Below are 13,427 nucleotides of genomic sequence, written 5' to 3'. Positions count from 1 at the left end.
AAAACTGATGCCCCATATACCCTGAGAAAACCAAAATTCAAAAAGAGTCATGTACCAAAATGTTCATTGCAGCTCTATTTACAATAGCCCGGAGATGGAAACAACCTAAGTGCCCGTCATCGGATGAATGGATAAAGAAGATGTGGCACATATATACAATGGAATATTACTCAGCCATAAAAAGAAACGAAATTGAGCTATTTGTAATGAGGTGGATAGACCTAGAGTCTGTCATACAGAGTGAAGTAAGTCAGAAAGAAAAAGACAAATACCGTATGCTAACACATATATATGGAATTTAAGAAAAAAAATGTCATGAAGAACCTAGGGGTAAAGCAGGAATAAAGACGCAGACCTCCTAGAGAACGGACTTGAGGTTATGGGGAGGGGGAAGGGTGAGCTGTGACAGGGCGAGAGAGAGTCATGGGCATATACACACTAACAAACGTAGTAAGGTAGATAGCTAGTAGGAAGCAGCCGCATGGCACAGGGATATTGGCTCGGTGCTTTGTGACAGCCTGGAGGGGTGGGATAGGGAGGGTGGGAGGGAGGGAGACGCAACAGGGAAGACATATGGGAACATATGTTTATGTATGACTGATTCACTTTGTTATAAAGCAGAAACTAACACACCATTGTAAAGCAATTATACCCCAATAAAGATGTTAAAAAAAAAAAAAAAAAAAAAAAAACTGATGCCCCAAATTGACCCTGAGCCCAGAGTAACAGGATACAGGGGCTGTGTCTGTCTTCAGATTCACAGGCTCTCCCCCTCATCTCCTTTAGCAGCAATTCCTCTCTCTCTCACTAACTGCAGCCCAACAATTCTGTACAAATGATCCTTGCTAACAAACTAAGGTTTATACTTGCTATGCTGATGGCAAGAAGCTTGGCTAAGAGAATAAACACTATAAACCAAATCTCAAGGTAAAGGGGAAAAAATGCCTTAGGAACACCAATTTACATCTAGTTGTTTTGCTAATTACAAATACTTTTAAAGCTGCTGTCCAAAGCTGGTTCCTTACCTACTCTGCTATCTAGTCAAAGTAACTCTACAATATTAATGCATTTTCCCCATAATAATCTGTAACTCAGCCAATTTTATCTAGTGTTATGTTTTGTCAGTAAGGATCTACTACATTCTTCCCTATAGCACCAACCTCTCCCCTTTTATTGGAACTCTTGTATTTAAAGCATTTTAAGCAGAAAGACATATCAGGAAGAAAATGGATTTTCTAGACAAGCTGTATTACAAACAAGGTAGCTGATTCTTGAAACAACCATGCTATCCCCGCAGAGTTGTTCTGAGGACTAAAGATGATATAAGTAAAGCATGGATCAGACTATCTGCCATCATGGCTAGTTAATCTATCATCATGAAATGAGTTGATTTTTTAAAAACAGCTTTACTGAGATGTAATTTACATACCATAAAGTCCACCCATTTTAAGTGTATAGTTCAATGAATTTTAGTATATTTACAGAGTTGTATAACCACCACCACGATCTACGTGGATTAGATCTTCAGTTTCTATGAATTAAATTTACCTGTCATTTAAAAGCAGGTAGGCAAAAATTGCCAATGACTCCAAGTTTAAAGGATAATGAAGGGCTTTATTTTGTTAGTCAGTTTGGTTTCCTACCTTCTAAGGGCAATAGGCTAACTTTAGTAAGACAAGCCTCACTTTAAAAAAAAGAAAAAAAAGAAAGAAAGAAAGGAAAAAGAAAAAACGTCTTGTTCACAGCCTCACTGTCCTTCCTTTTCACAACTTGGCAATCTGGCCAAGCCACAAAGTGACACTTAACTTCTCCCTTCAACTTAGCGTCACGTTGCAGGGGCAGGGGGCAGGGAGGGGGGTGCCAGGCAATAAGGAGGCAAGTCATGGTAGCATAAGGACAGAGCACACTTTTCAGAAGTTTTAAACAATTAATATATTGAGAGATGGCACTTCTGAGCTTGTAACTTTGTGCAGGCGCTTCACTCATTTAGTGCTGATATTATTCCAATTTCATAGATATAGGGGAAATCAGAAAACTGAGCATCGTTCCCTGGTATCCCTGTAGCTCATTAGTAACAGAGCAGGAATAAGCTACTTTGCAGCAAAGAAAGTGAAAAGTGAAACTCTCAGAATTAAATTCACTGGCCTAAGGTCAAATGCAAGTCAGTGGCAGAGGCAGGGCAGAACGAATGACTCCCAGAGCCCACACCTCTCTCCACTCAGTGGAGGTGCGGGGGCAGAGACACCGGGACCTGCTGGGCCCTGGGCAGCTGCCGGTACTCACAGCATTCCTGCGCCGCCCTGATGCACAGCTCCTCCGCTGTGTACTCTCCGCCGCCCAACCGGAGGGGCTCCCTATCCGACAGATAGAAGAGCACTTCCACCCCTGGCTCAGGGGCCTCCAGATTCACGTCAGTCTTCTTGGAGCTCCTCATTTTAGCACAGAAAGCCATGGCATTGCAGTCCTCTTTTATATTTAAATACTGTAGTGGAAGGAAAATGAGACTATGCGGTCATTCTGTGTGCTAAAAGCACTAAGTGGTGAAAGAGTGCTTTGAAGGTAAGCAAGCTGAAAGATATGGTATTGGATAAGTACCTCCCCCTGCCCCTTTCCTCCCTGAAAATCAAATGTACCAGAGCTCACAGCAGGTACAATCATGGGAAGTAATCAATTATGCACGCTCATGAATTATGGTTAAGACCATATTGTCAAAAATCAGAGTAATTTTAGACATGACCTGAATTTATTTTCTGTATTTGCACACAAGTTGTAGTTGAAAAATGTGCCTCATTCTGGAACCACTGATGTTAACATTACTAATATTCCTGTTACCTCTACCGGAATCATTTAACTTTTGAATAGACCTACTGGCACAAATTACACTGTCTTTTACTTTTATGTCTACCTCCCAGTAAACGGCAAGCTCGGGGAGGGCATTAACCATCCTTACCTATTTTCATGCCCCTAGAGCCTAGCCCAGGCTGGCTCTGAGATAGTACACACAAAAGGACTACCGATTCATGTTCATAAGCCACATGAATGGGTCATGAGAATTAATGAGTGGAGCCAGGTCCCTTCACCCCATGGAGAGGCAGGACGATGGGCAGCACTTTGTGGCACCAGAAAGTGAGCGAGAAGCCTTGCTTTGAAAAGGTCAGAACCCACTGGTGACAAGCCTGAAAATAAGTTACTCACCTGAGTGCCCTCAATGGGGAGAGCAACTAGGATCAACGAGGCAACCTCAGCAACTGAGCTTTGGGCATGGTGAGAAAAGAGAGGGGAACTAGGGAAAGTCCTGCATGTTCTTTCTCCCCCTCACCCCAGCACCAATGGCCTCAAACCAATTTCCCTGACCGCAGGTTCCTACTTTCCTCCTGCCTACCAAGCCAACCTTCACTTAGCCCCCAAAGAAATGTCCCCCTAGTACATCTCAGATCCTCTAAAGGCTCCCCATTAATCTAGAGACCAATCCTAAGCTCCTAACAGAGGCCCTCCATCACCTGGCCAGATAGCCGCACTGGCCTCATCTCATGTTATATCACTCTCGGCCTCTTACTGCAGGCTTGAAACTCACAAAGCTGCCATCTTCTTGTTACCCCCCCACCCCCACCCCCAAGCCGTTTATCTCATTTTCCTGCCTTTGCTCATGCTGATTCCTCTACCAGGAGTGCCTTCCCACCTCATCCCTTTCATGGCAAACTTCAATTGCCTTTAGAACTCAGCTCGGACATTACCTCCTCCAGGAAGCCACCTCTGAACCTCCATCCCACCTCCTGAGTTAGATGTCCTCTCTCAAACTCACCACACTGCACTGACCACACTGAATTACGACCCTCTTATTCACCTGTCTGTCCCTCTCTCACTCCCACGTGCTGAGTTCCTTAAGGACAGGGACTGTGTCATTCATATTTGTATCACCAGTGCCTAGCACAGAGCTTGCAGAATGACCCAAAGCAAGTCACGGAGGGAGGGCCACAGTCACAGTTCTCTTAAGCAAATTCTCTTCAACAAATTCATGTGCTTGGTCCGTTAGCTGCCCTGGTGAGGTGAGATACTTGCAGGAAGGACACGAACCAGATATGCCTCGATACTACAAACTAAGAGGCACTTGGTTTTACTTGTTTAATCTCCAAAATAAATCTGAAGATCAAAATTTTCCAGAGACCAGGCTGAAAGATTAGCTCATAACTTACCTTAAGGTTCAGATCAACTATCAAGCAAGAAAGTTTTAAAACCCAACACTGAGCCTCCAACTCTACCCCAACAATGAAAAATAGAGATGGAAGACAAAGTAGCTAGTCTGCTTTATAACTTAAGAAAAAACCTTTGTCCTTAAGAGTCTAAAGAGACATGGCGGGGGAAGAATTTAAAGATGGTATTATACACTTTCACCCTACAGAAATAATCAGGCAAATATACATAATTATTTATGTACAAGATGTGGCACCACTTGAAATAGAAAACAAAAATACAATGTCCAACAGGAGAGCACTCAGTAAACAAAATTAAGAATATCAACATAAGGGCTTCCCTGGTGGCACAGTGGTTGAGAATCCACCTGCCAATGCAGGGGACACGGGTTCGAGCCCTGGTCTGGGAAGATCCCACATGCCGCAGAGCGGCTAAGGCCCGTGCGCCACAACTACTGAACCCATGAGCCACAACTACTGAAGCCTCTGCGCCTAAAGCCTATGCTCTGCAACAAAAGAAACCCCTGCAATGAGAAGCCCTTGCACCGCAACAAAGAGTAGCCCCCACTCACCACAACTAGAGAAAGCCCGTGTGCAGCAATGAAGACCCAATGCATCCAAAATTAATAAAATAAATTTATAAAAAAAAAAAAAGAATACCAACATAAAGGAATACTATGCAGCTGTTAAGGTGACATAAAACTATTTGACACTTGGGCTCCCCTGGTGGTGCAGTGGTTGAGAGTCCGCCTGCTGATGCAGGGGACACGGGTTCATGCCCCGGTCCAGGAAGATCCCACATGCTGCGGAGCGGCTAGGCCCATGAGCTATGACTGCTGAGCCTGCACGTCCGGAGCCTGTGCTCCGCAACGGGAGAGGTCACAACAGTGAGAGGCCCGTGTACCGCAAAAAAAAAAAAACAAAAAAAAAAACTATTTGACCCAACATTGAAAGATGTATATGACACACTGCAAAATGAAAAAAGCAAAACATGTATATTATGATCCTTCTGGTTATGCATCTGTACAATCTGGAAAAACAGACAATAAATTGTTAACAGTGGTGAATATCTAGGAGAGGTTACAAGGGAACTTAGACTGTACTTCCCATATTTTAGTAGTTAAAAAAAAAATCTCCAAAGTAGCACATGCAACATTTGGAACGAACAAAAATTAAAATAACGATATTGAAAAATAAATGGATATAGCACAGATAGCCCTATAAGTTTAAGATCAGTTTCATTATTCTTTATAGAAGCTATTTTCCTTTTTGTCTTTCTTTTAAATATGCAAATGTACATACCTGCATTTATCCAGCTGTCCAATGCCCCCCAAAAAGCAGACTGGATTTTCTTCTCTACTTTCCAAAACCCATTCAGAGCTGAGCTAAAGACAAAGATAAATAAATAAATCAGCTGCAGAGGTAACTGTATCAGAAAATAAGAGGACACTTTCATTAAGGAAGCAGCCCAAACCATAAACAGGCAGGAAAAAGCATTTGGGAGGAAGAAGGTGGGGGTGGGGGGAACACTGATGAGGACACTGAGAGGACAGAGAGACATCTTAGGGTGTAAACATCAAAGAAGAAGATGTTATTTTCACTGCTTCAAGAAAGGAAGCCAGGGACTTTTGCTTCTTGGTGTAGAGTGCCCTGTCCAGTGTGAATGAGGACTATGTGCCTTTTCCATCAACAACCTCTCTCTCTCGAGGCTGTGAACAATAGTTTAGGGGCCCAAAGATGTGCACTTTTATTTCCCATTTCTACTTCCTTTAGAATTACCCTCTTCCCAATCCAGTCTACCCCTGGCTTCATTTTAATGGTGAAACAGCAGATGGTATGGTGAAAGGAGGAGGGCCTGGGAACAAATCTGACCAACGATGCTTTCAGTTCACCAAATATTTTTTGAGTCATTCTTATCTGAAAACTTAGGCAGCAAATAAAGGTCCTCCCAACTTCCCAACCTCACCTCAAAGGCTTATTCATACTAAACAGGAATAGCAGTTTGGTTCTGTAAAATTAAAGTTCCTGGTCCCATTCTTACCACCAACACCAACACCACCACCACCACCACCTACACAGCTCTGCATTGTTTTTTGGTTTTTTTTGCGTTACGTGGGCCTCTCACTGTTGTGGCCTCTCCCGTTGCGGAGCACAGGCTCTGGACGCGCAGGCTCAGCGGCCATGGCTCACAGGCCCAGCCGCTCCGCGGCATGTGGGATCTTCCCGGACCGGGGCACGAACCCGCGTCACCTGCATCGGCAGGCGGACTCTCAACCACTGCACCACCAGGGAAGCCCTCTGCATTGTTTTAACAGCTTTCCTTGGTGCTTCTCACAAACTCTTTTTAAGAGTAAAATCAAACTATGTTTTGTAAATAAGGAGCACCCACTCTTAGTGATTTGAAAATGGCTGCCAAATTAATACAGATTATTGTCTCAGTTTTCTGTTGGTCATTCCACACATTTTATCAGAATCCAGCTTTAGAAGGAGCACAGTCCCATGCATGACAAGGCAGGAGTGGAGGGGTGCCTGGGGAAAGGGGGATGAGTTACCTCTGAGGCTGCAAGGCCAGCATTCCCACAGGACCTTAGAGTCGAAGTGGGAGATGGCACAAAACACAAAAGCAATCTAAAATCAGTAGAGTGGGTGTGGCATGATGTCATCTTTATGCCCCTTGCTAACTCCAGTGACTGACACTGGAGAGGGCTGGTTTGGGAAGGTTTTCTGCAGTGGATAAGGCAAAACTAATGATAGGAGGCCAGGCAGGGGATATAAGTATGAATTTTGATGTGAAGACTTTGACTTGGCTATTTTGTCACGACAGTTTTTAAAAGATTCAAAAAACAAATCATTATACTTTCAACTTTAAAAATGTAATATAACCAATTGTTTTAATTACATAAATAGATACCCTGCCTTGCAGCAAAACAGCAATCTGAAATTAGCTACATCTAATACCCTGCTTCAGCTCAGAAGCAGGTGTTCAAATCCCACATTTAGGAGACCCATTCGACAATTATTTTTGAGCAGTTCTTCATGCCAAAAGCTGAACTATACCAGGAGGCCGCAACGAAGAACAAGAGCAAGATGGTCACTGCTCATGTGGAGCTTACAGTCCACAGGACTAAAAGAATCAAACAAAGATGCAGAGAAAGAAGTAATCATAAAGAACTTAAAATACCATGAAGGAAAAAGAGAGCATATAATAAGGAATGTGATTCAGCATGGGACTCAAGAGGGAAGTAACACTGAGCTGAGATGGAATGGCTATCATGGGAGGTGGGGAGAAAGCAGTTTGGGTAAAGGATGAGCATGTGCAAAGGCCCTGTAGAGGGAAGAAGCCAGTCCGGTCTCTCCAGATGCATAAATGGGGAAATCCCTCCAATACGCCTTTTTAGGTGTGGGTAAAGAACAGCACTACCACATTCATACTTGCTAACAGCATGCCTGGGGCCTTGCTACCCCATGTTTCCGGCAGCATGCTGCCAAGGATGAATGCAAATCAACCAGATGGCCTCCATGCTTTAGTGCCCCAAACCAGAAGAGGGACGCACACTCAGAACCTTTTAGAGTAGGAAGAGACCTGAAGTTCTACCAGTCCCTTTAAGAAGAGCTACTGCATAAATTTTTTTTTTTTTTTTTGTTTTTGCGGTATGCGGGCCTCTCACTGCTGTGGCCTCTCCCGTGGCGGAGCACAGGCTCCGAACGCACAGGCTCAGCAGCCATGGCTCACAGGCCCAGCTGCTCCACGGCATGTGGGACCTTCCCGGACCGGGGCACGAACCCGTGTCCCCTGCATCGGCAGGTGGACTCTCAACCACTGCGCCACCAGGGAAGCCCCTGCATAAATCTTTTTAAACTCACAAAAGCATTTTAATATGCACCATCAGATCACATGTTACTTGAACACAGGAGTCATGGGGATTGAGGATCAGACTATAATCACCAGGATTCTATCAAAACCCATAATCAAGAAGAGTTTGGGTTTTCCATTATTCATTCTCTACTACAAGCAACACTGTATTGAAATCACATTATACCTAATAATTTTCAAACTGACCTCCAGTATTACTGGACAGGACAAGAAAATGGTATCAATTTGTGATGCCTTAGCCTAGAGATTAAACTCTGAGAAATCAAGATCAGCAACAGAATTTCTTGACAATATGCATTTATTCTGATATTTTTATAGGCTGATTCAACAACAAAAACCCCTGTTCTCAGAAAACTGACATTCCAATGATAAAAAATTAAACACACCCATATAGCACTTAAAATGCATGCTAGGGCTTCCCTGGTGGTGCAGTGGTTAAGAATCCGCCTGCCAATGCAGGGGGCACGGGTTCGAGCCCTGGACCAGGAAGATCCCACATGCCGCGGAGCAACGAAGCTCGTGCACCACAACTACTGAGCCTGTGCTCTAGAGCCCGCGAGCCACAGCTGCTGAGCCCGCGTGCCTAGAGCCCGAGCTCCGCAACAAGAGCAGTCACTGGGATGAGAAGCCCGCGCACTGCAATGAAGAGTAGCCCCCACTCGCCGCCAACTAGAGAAAGCCCGCCTGCAGCAATGAAGACCTGACACAGCCAAAAATAAATAAATAAAATAAATTAAAAACAAACAAACAAAAAGGTAATCTGAACATTTAAACCTAAGACTGGTGACCCACTTTATGTGAAATGACGACTCATTCAGGATGACAAGTGTTTTTTTGTGCTACAGCATTTGTGCAATGGCTTCATTCAAATAACATTTCTTTCTGAATAAACTAAACAACATGCTCTAACTACTTACTTTTAGAACAAGTAGGAAAAGAGCAAGGTCAGCTTATAAATACTTTGGATAATTCCAAGAAATCAATTCAAGTTTCTTGCTACAAGGTACAAAAAGAAAATCTTTAATGCTAGAAAAACTGACCAGTAGGAATCACTCAGTACCCTTTAAAAATAACATGATTCACTGGGTTCCATTCCCAACTCAAATGAATACAAAGAAGCTCAGAAAATAGTAAGGATAAAAGTGAGAAATCAAAAGCTTTTTGATGATAGCAGTGAATTCTTCCACCCTAACCTCCTTATAAATTTTCAAGGATTTGAAAGAAAATGCCTTTCTCTCATTTGAAGAAAGTGGCTTTAGTGGCTTTAGTCTTTACTTTAGTGGCTCAATCTTGTAGATGCTACTTTACATGAAAAAAAAAATCAGGGAAATTTTGTAAATTCTCAATTGTTTTTTAGTTTATAAAAGTCTTATGCAAGAGATATGTATATCTAATACTTTGTGAATGAGGGAAAAGTAACAGAAACAAAATGCGATTCTGTGAGTCTGAACAGGACTAACTGCAATAAATGGGGTAGCACAACTATTTTCTAAGATGCAAAATTCCAGAAATCAGTGTCTGAAGATACGGAAAGCCTGCTAAATTTTCAAGGGTATCTTCTGAAATACAGGTATCTATTAAAGGAAGAACATAAAATTAAATTTTGAATAGTGGAGATGACAGACATAAAGATAGATCATATTAATATTCACAAATATGATGATCAGAATATGAGTGCTTTGGGCCAAAGGCCATGGCCAGATGTATATGATAAAAGTAGACTGGATGATGGTTAAAATCAATGACAAATGTATATGTATAACTGAATCACTTTGCTATACACCTGAAACTAACACAACATTGTTAATCAACTATACTCCAATATAAAATAAAAATTTTTTAAAGGACTATCATTAAAGAAGGAATAAATGAAAGTAAAATTTTAAAAAATGTTTAAATCAATGACAAGACTCAAAATAAAATACTTTGGATATCTGATTTTTACTAGAGAAACCATCACACCTACAGTGAATTACTTAATGGATGCCTTAAAGGAATCAAAGTTTTTGATTCCTGAAGTAGAAAATGCAAATAAAATGTTGATGAATTAAGGTATGAACCCAGAAAAATTGAAAAGAAAAACACGTAATTTAGAAAATGTCCTGAAATCAGCTGCTTAATACCTTAAGAAATGTTAAGACTGAAGATCTTAAACCTTAAAAACCATCTTAGCAGGCACCAGTCTTAAGGTTGGTGAGGAAACCTGATGCAACAATATAAGCTCCAAGAGGGCAAGGACTCTTGTCACTTTTGTTCCATGCTTTACTGTATTAGGTGATCAGTAAGTAGCTAAATGGTTAAATGAAAGATGAAGGTAACAAAGCAAGCAACATCACCCGATGGAAATATCACCGTAATCCAGAGTGTGTGATTTTATTGCCTCTATACACAACTAGCAAGTGGACCTTGAGAAAGTCATTTAAATCTGAGCCCATCCGTGAACCTGAGAGGAACCATCTTGCCCAACAGATCAAAAAAAATCTCTCAAAAAGTCTTCCTTAAGCTCCTACATGCCTTTTTCAAATGAGGCTATAGATGTGAAAGATGTTAGTGCTAAAGCAATATAATGTAGGCTTTACGGCAGAGGACTGAAGTGGGTGGCCAACTTGCTTAGAAGAACAAAGAATAAATAGGGATTCTGAGCAAAAGCCTGGTCATAAATCAAAGTCCCATTTCATAAGTCTCAGATGACACAGCAGAGCAGTTAAGAGCCTGAGCTGGAGTCATAAGGACCTGGGTTTGAATCCTGCCTATCCCACTGACTAGCGATTGTAATCTTAGGCAAGTTACTTACCCTCTCTAAACCTCAATGTTCTCAGCTGTAAGTGGGGGGATAAAAAATAGCATCTATCTCCTAAAGCTGTTAAGAGTTAAATTAGTTAATGCATATAAAGTACCTAACACAGAGTGTAGCAGGCAGTAAGCATTCCTATTTTGGTCGCAATTTCTGTTAAACTGATTACAGCTTGATGGAACACAGTTCCAGTCAAGGAGAGGGAGCTCCAGCATACACCGAGCATCTGTAACATCTCATGCACGGAGCTAGGCGCTTGCACTTAATTCTCATAAAAAGCAGAAGTTTCAGGCCAATCAGTGGGGGTGCCAGATGTCAAACACGTGACTGACTCCAAGGACCAGGCTTTTTCCACAGGGGTGTAAAAACTGCTTTAAAGTGCCCCCCATCACCAACACCACTGTCTTCTTAGCACTTTCCGTAGTCTAGCATCCACCTAGGAGACGGGTCTCATTCCGGGCCCCTCCCTCCAAAGGCTGAAAGAACGGTCGTTCAACAAATCATGAAAGTGCCCTGGGCCCTGCCTGCGTTCCAGCCCACAACTATCACACTGCTCTGGCACCACAAGGGTAGGGGTGGATATGTGGGGGGGAAGTTCTGGTGGCCCTGGCAGAGGCCCACCCCATAGGCACGGAACCTCCTAAAGGCCTAACACACACACACACACAGACACACACACACACACAGACACACAGACACAGACACACAGACACACACACAGACACACAGACACACACACACACACACACAGACACACAGACACACACACACACACACACACACACACACACACACACACACACACACACACACACACACACACACACACACACACACACCAGGGAAAGCATCTTTCTTCCCTCTTAGTCTCATCACCCGGGGCTTCGCACCCACTGGAGCCTTGTCAATGACTGTGTCTGTTGCTCCCAGTGCCCCCTGCTTTACTGAGGCCCAGATAACTATTCTGAGGAAGGCATCACAAGATGCTATGCAAAGCTAATGGATTCCAGCCAAAAAGATGACATAAAAACAAAATCTGTTATTTTTTTCCCATCAGCAAGTCAGAATTATGGCTTTTCTATATGCTACTCCGGCCACACAGAATAACTCACTTCTAACTACAGCAGCAATTCCAGGAATACCCCAGAACCTTAAGTGCTGCTCCATTTACAATAAACTTCTAGGGATGATCAAACAATCAATGCCAACTCGATGATCCAGGGCTCTCTGCACTGCTCCCAGTGAGCCTGCTTTCCCTGAGAGACTGCTTCTGATCAAACTAAATTAAGTCAAAACGTGTCTTCCTAAAAGCCACACTGTATCAATATGCTTTGCTATCCCCCCCTTTTATTTCTTTTACCGCTAATACATCTATAATGTTATTAAAGAGCACAGAATACAGTGGTCAAAATATGGTGACAGAAGTAGATGCTCCAAAGGTGGGGAAAATGGCTTGTCTGCACCTTCTGTGCTTTCCAATCGTTCATCACTAAAATACTTATTAAGCACTTGGACCATCACAATAAAACCTTGCATTTATATGGTACTTTATAGCTTAAAAAGAGCTTTCACATCTATAACCACATTCGAGTCTTACAGCTCCTTTCACAGATGAGAAGACTCAGCCTCAGACATTCCCATGGTCAAGTGGCTAGTGAGTGGCGAGGCCAGGCTCAGACACACTTCTCAGCCTCCAGCTTCACTGCCCTTTCAGTTTGCCACATTTCCTTGGGCAAGGCGCGGGCTTTGAGAGAATCTAAAGAAGAACCACGCTTAAAATCTAAGCCCACCAAAACCCTCCAGTCTATTATTAATAGTTGGCAAGCGTTAAGAACTACAGGAGTTAGAAGAGAGGGCTGTGAAGTGACCAGGTAGAGTGGACTCTGTTCCCAGCCTTGAGGAATAGAGACAATCTAAAAGGAAAGGAAGGGTGCAGCTGTCCTGGAAAAGGGCTGGAGGAAGGAAAATCAAGAGGGTGGAGCTGCAGGAAGGACTATGCAGACCAAGAGGGATCAGGCAGGAAAGAAGTAGACAGAGTGAAAAGGTGAGGCAGGGTCGGACTGAGGAGAGGGGGGTAGGGGCGGGGCAGGGCGGGGGGTGGGGGTGGGGAGAGAGGGGGAGAGAGAGAGAGAGAGAGAGAGAGAGAGAGAGAGAGAGAGAGAGAGAACACGCACCTGTGGGCACCAGCTTCTGTCTGTAAGCAATACAAGAACACTGCCTGGTATTGAAAAAATCTCTAAAGCTCTCTGAACACAAATCCTGTGTAACAAGGAAAGTATTAGATGACCTCTACAGTTCTTTACAGAACAGAAGCAGTTAGAAGCCTGGGCCTAGAGTCACCCTAACCTGGGTTCAGACCCCAGCTCTAATGTCTGTGTGACCTTAGCCACGTTTTTCAACCTCTACACGTTTCTGTTTCCTCTGGGATTAATAAAGTATCTACAGGGCTGTTGTGAAGATTCAAGATTTCTCTAAATCTCTTCCTCTAAAGTATGTTTTTACTGGCTCACACTCAAAAAGCTCACAGTTCATTAATCAGTTTTCTGTGAGTATACTCAAGGCTTTTAAA

The 13,427-nt window shown here is 43.0% G+C and overlaps 1 protein-coding gene across 7 annotated transcripts in view; it reads right to left on the bottom strand.

The window, feature by feature from the left end:
- JAK1 (Janus kinase 1) overlaps nt 1-13,427 on the bottom strand; it is a 234,087-nt gene that overhangs the window by 48,301 nt on the left and 172,359 nt on the right. For all 7 annotated transcript variants that reach the window (XM_082833853.1, XM_082833854.1, XM_082833851.1 and 4 more), the window contains 2 exons: nt 5,493-5,575; nt 2,284-2,482 (listed from right to left, as the gene is read on the bottom strand). In XM_082833853.1, the coding sequence (XP_082689979.1) occupies nt 2,284-2,482; nt 5,493-5,498 (205 nt within the window). In that variant the 5' untranslated portion in view covers nt 5,499-5,575. The remainder of the gene's footprint in view (nt 1-2,283; nt 2,483-5,492; nt 5,576-13,427) is intronic.

The sequence above is a fragment of the Leucopleurus acutus genome (genome assembly GCF_964270905.1).
Source record: "Leucopleurus acutus genome assembly, chromosome: 2".
NCBI lineage: Eukaryota > Metazoa > Chordata > Mammalia > Artiodactyla > Delphinidae > Leucopleurus > Leucopleurus acutus.
This window is presented reverse-complemented; position numbering and strand designations above follow the sequence as displayed.